This window comes from Notolepis coatsorum (genome assembly GCF_963971535.1).
Source record: "Notolepis coatsorum genome assembly, contig: SCAFFOLD_1092, whole genome shotgun sequence".
Lineage (NCBI taxonomy): Eukaryota > Metazoa > Chordata > Actinopteri > Aulopiformes > Paralepididae > Notolepis > Notolepis coatsorum.
Genome location: NW_028174519.1, coordinates 65,001 through 69,001, shown reverse-complemented (window position 1 = coordinate 69,001; position 4,001 = coordinate 65,001). Strand labels below are relative to the sequence as shown.

General features: G+C 49.4%; 1 protein-coding gene across 1 annotated transcript in view; it reads right to left on the bottom strand.

The window, feature by feature from the left end:
• Positions 1-1,482: 1,482 nt before the first annotated feature.
• LOC311247539 (NADPH oxidase 4-like) overlaps positions 1,483-4,001 on the bottom strand; it is a gene marked incomplete at both ends in the record, with an annotated part of 66,859 nt that continues 64,340 nt past the window's right edge. The window contains one exon of the mRNA XM_084338579.1: positions 1,483-1,559. Coding sequence (XP_084194705.1) covers positions 1,483-1,559 — 77 coding nt within the window. The remainder of the gene's footprint in view (positions 1,560-4,001) is intronic.

Here is a 4,001-nt window from a genome sequence, read left to right as displayed (position 1 = left end):
TGTCCTCCCCCCACGATCTCCCTCCCCGTTCTCCCTCTCCTCTGTCGGTCATGTCCTCCCCCCACATCTTCTCCCGTTCTCCCTCTCCTCTGTCGGTCATGTCTTCCCCCACACTCTTCACTCCCGTTCTCCCTCTCCTCTGTCGGATCATGTCTTCCCCCACATCTCCTCCCGTTCTCCCTCTCCTCTGTCGGTCATGTCCTCCCCCACATCTTCTCTCCGTTCTCACTCTCCTCTGTCGTCATGTCCTCCCCCACATCTTCTCCCGTTCTCCCTCTCCTCTGTCGGTCATGTCCTCCCCCACATCTTCTCCCGTTCTCCCTCTCCTCTGTCGGTCATGTCTTCCCCCACCTCTTCTCCGTTCTCCCTCTCCTCTGTCGGTCATGTCTTCCCCCACATCTCCTCCCGTTCTCCCTCTCCTCTGTCGGTCATGTCTTCCCCACCTCTTCTCCCGTTCTCCCTCTCCTCTGTCGGTCATGTCTTCCCCACATCTCCTCCCGTTCTCCCTCTCCTCTGTCGGTCATGTCCTCCCCACATCTTCTCCCGTTCTCCCTCTCCTCTGTCGGTCATGTCCTCCCCCCACCTCTTCTCCTGTTCACCCTCTCCTCTGTCGGTCATGTCTTCCCCACATCTCCTCCCGTTCTCCCTCTCCTCTGTCGGTCATGTCCTCCCCCACCTCTTCTCCTGTTCACCCTCTCCTCTGTCGGTCATGTCCCTCCCCCACACCTTCTCCCGTTCACCCTCTCCTCTGTCGGTCATGTCTTCCCCCACATCTTCTCCCGTTCTCCCTCTCCTCTGTCGGTCATGTCTTCCCCACCTCTTCTCCCGTTCTCCCTCTCCTCTGTCGGTCATGTCTTCCCCCACATCTCCTCCCGTTCTCCCTCTCCTCTGTCGGTCATGTCCTCCCCCACATCTCCTCCCGTTCTCCCTCTCCTCTGTCGGTCATGTCCTCCCCCCACATCTTCTCCCGTTCACCCTCTCCTCTGTCGGTCATGTCTTCCCCCACATCTTCTCCCGTTCTCCCTCTCCTCTGTCGGTCATGTCCTCCCCCACATCTTCTCCCGTTCACCCTCTCCTCTGTCGGTCATGTCTTCCCCCACATCTTCTCCCGTTCTCCCTTTCCTCTGTCGGTCATGTCCTCCCCCACATGTTCTCCCGTTCTCCCTCTCCTCTGTCGGTCATGTCCTCCCCCACATCTTCTCCCGTTCTCCCTCTTCTCTGTCGGTCATGTCCTCCCCCACATCTTCTCCCGTTCACCCTCTCCTCTGTCGGTCATGTCTTCCCCCACATCTCTCCCTTCTCCCTTCTCCCTCTCCCTGTCGGTCATGTCCTCCCCCACATCTTCTCCCGTTCTCCCTCTCCTCTGTCGGTCATGTGACCATAATAATAAGCTGTAAAAATGCTAAAAAAATATAAATAAAAAGAAAGACACACACACACACACACACACACACACACACAACAGAACAGTTCTTGGTGAACCTACCGTATGCAGTAAGATGACGCTGTAAACATCAGGAACAGGATGATGACCAATAGGACGCCAGTGACGCCCGGGACTAAAGAAACAAGTCAACCAATCAGAAACAAGGACACACATAGTGTCATAGATGTGAAGCATGAAGTCAGCATGAGTCACAAAGTGTGCATGTGAACCACCACTAGAGGGCAGAGTCACTGACTGTGAGTGAGTGAGTGAGTGAGTGAGTGAGTGAGTGAGTGAGTGAGTGAGTGAGTGTGTGAGTGAGTGAGTGAGTGAGTGAGTGAGTGAGTGAGTGAGTGTGTGAGTGAGTGAGTGAGTGAGTGAGTGAGTGAGTGAGTGTGTGAGTGAGTGAGTGAGTGAGTGAGTGAGTGTGTGAGTGAGTGAGTGAGTGGGTGAGTGAGTGAGTGAGTGAGTGAGTGAGTGAGTGAGTGAGTGAGTGAGTGAGTGAGTGAGTGAGTGAGTGAGTGAGTGAGTGAGTGAGTGAGTGAGTGAGTAAATGAGTGAGTGCATGAGTGAGTAAATGAGTGAGTGAGTGATAGATATTGTGGATATATCAGGTCATCCACATCTAAAATAAAATCTGATGTAGGACTATTGGATATAGATATTTATTTATTTATGTTGGCTGAATATTGTTACTGTGATAAAATCGCAATACTACATAGTGTATACTATATACACAACCTTTTCAACAACATTAGATAATGAAGGATGTTCATGCAATATAGGACTTGACTGTAGGCCTGAGAATCTGTCTTAAAGACATTTCCATTTGATGCAATACGTGTTGTGATTTGGTGATTTGGAAACTGCATTAAAGATATAAAACAGGATATGGACATATAGACGAGACAACTAGACTGTGTGTGTGTGTGTGTGTGTGTGTGTGTGTGTGTGTGTGTGTGTGTGTGTGTGTGTGTGTGTGTGTGTGTGTGTGTGTGTGTATGTGTGTGTGTGTGTGTGTGTGTGAGTGTGTTCTCATACATGCTTGTGCTTGAGGACAGAGAGATGAATGAATGAATGAATGAAAACTTTATTAACAGATTGCAGAATGGGTACAGTGCAGTACAGCTCAATACATACAATTGTTAAGGGGATGCAGACCAGAGAAAGACTTTCGTCTTGTTTCCACCAGGGTCCCCCATTTCCAATTCATCGTAACATATATGACATACATGACATACAGATAGACAGTACTGCTACATCTATACATTTATGACATACCAGATTTGCAATTACAGTACTGTATTTGTGATACAAAAAGAGTCCAGAAAGAAAAGAGTATATACATTAGGCGTAGAAACTGTACATTGGATTGGGTAGGTGGGGGTGGGACTGTACATTGGAGGTGGTTGGGGGGGGGGGGGGGGGGGGGTAGGAGTGGGGGGGGGGGGGGGGGGGTGTTGGGTAGGAGTGGGGGGGGGGGGTTGGGTAGGAGGGGTGGGTGGGGGACACTGTACAACTGTACAAACAACACTGTACATTGGATTATGGGACTGTACATTGGACTGTACATTGGAGGTGGTTGGGTGGGGGGGGGGGGGGTGGGTAGGAGGGGGTGGGGTGGGGGACACTGTACAACTGTACAAACAACACTGTACATTGGATTATTGACAAGACCATACTTGGTAATTTACTGTACATTGGCGGGGGTTGTGTTCGGACATTTACAGGGGCCAGTTTCGAGTTGCAGTCTCCCTTAGGTGTTTTTTGAGAGTGTTTTTGAAAGTGGGTAGTGATTCACATTCCTTTACAGCTTTGGGTAGGGCGTTCCACATTGATGTGGCATAATTGCGAAACGTGTTTAGTCCCTTGTTTGAGCCGAATCTGGGTTTAACATGATTTGTGGAGCTCCCTCTGGTGTTGTGATCGTGGTATTCACTGACCTTTGGGAAGTATTTAGTCATGTACATGGGTACCTTGGTCGTGTAGTGTATCTTGTAGACCAGGCCCATTGCAAGTTGCTGTACTCTGTCGTCTACTCTAAGCCATCCTAGGTTGTCAAAGTGGGCAGGGGTGAGGTGGGTTCTAGGAGTAAGGTCAAGCAGTAGTCTGACCAGTTTGTTTTGAGATGTTTGTAATTTTGTTTTTAGCGCCTTTGAGGTGCTTTGGTACCATGAGGTGCAAGCATAGTCCGTAGTACCCTTGAATGAGTGCTCCTGCTAGAGTCTTCAGGGTATTCTTGTTTACCAGTGAGGAGATCCGGTACAAGAAACGAGTTCGTTGGTTGACTTTTTTTATTACATTGGATGCCATTTTGTCACAGGAAAGATTTGCCTCTAGGATGGAACCCAGGTAGGTAATATCTTCTTTCCTTGTGACAATATTGTCACCCACTGTAACTGAGAAGCCGTCGGTCTTGCTGAGTTTGTTATTTGAACCGAAGAGAATGGACTCTGTTTTGCCCATGTGTAATGATAGTTTGTTATCAGCGAGCCATATGCAGATTTTGCTTAGTTCTGAGCTGAGGGTTTTTTCAACCTGTAATTTGTTCTTGTCAGAGACCAGCAGGGCTGAG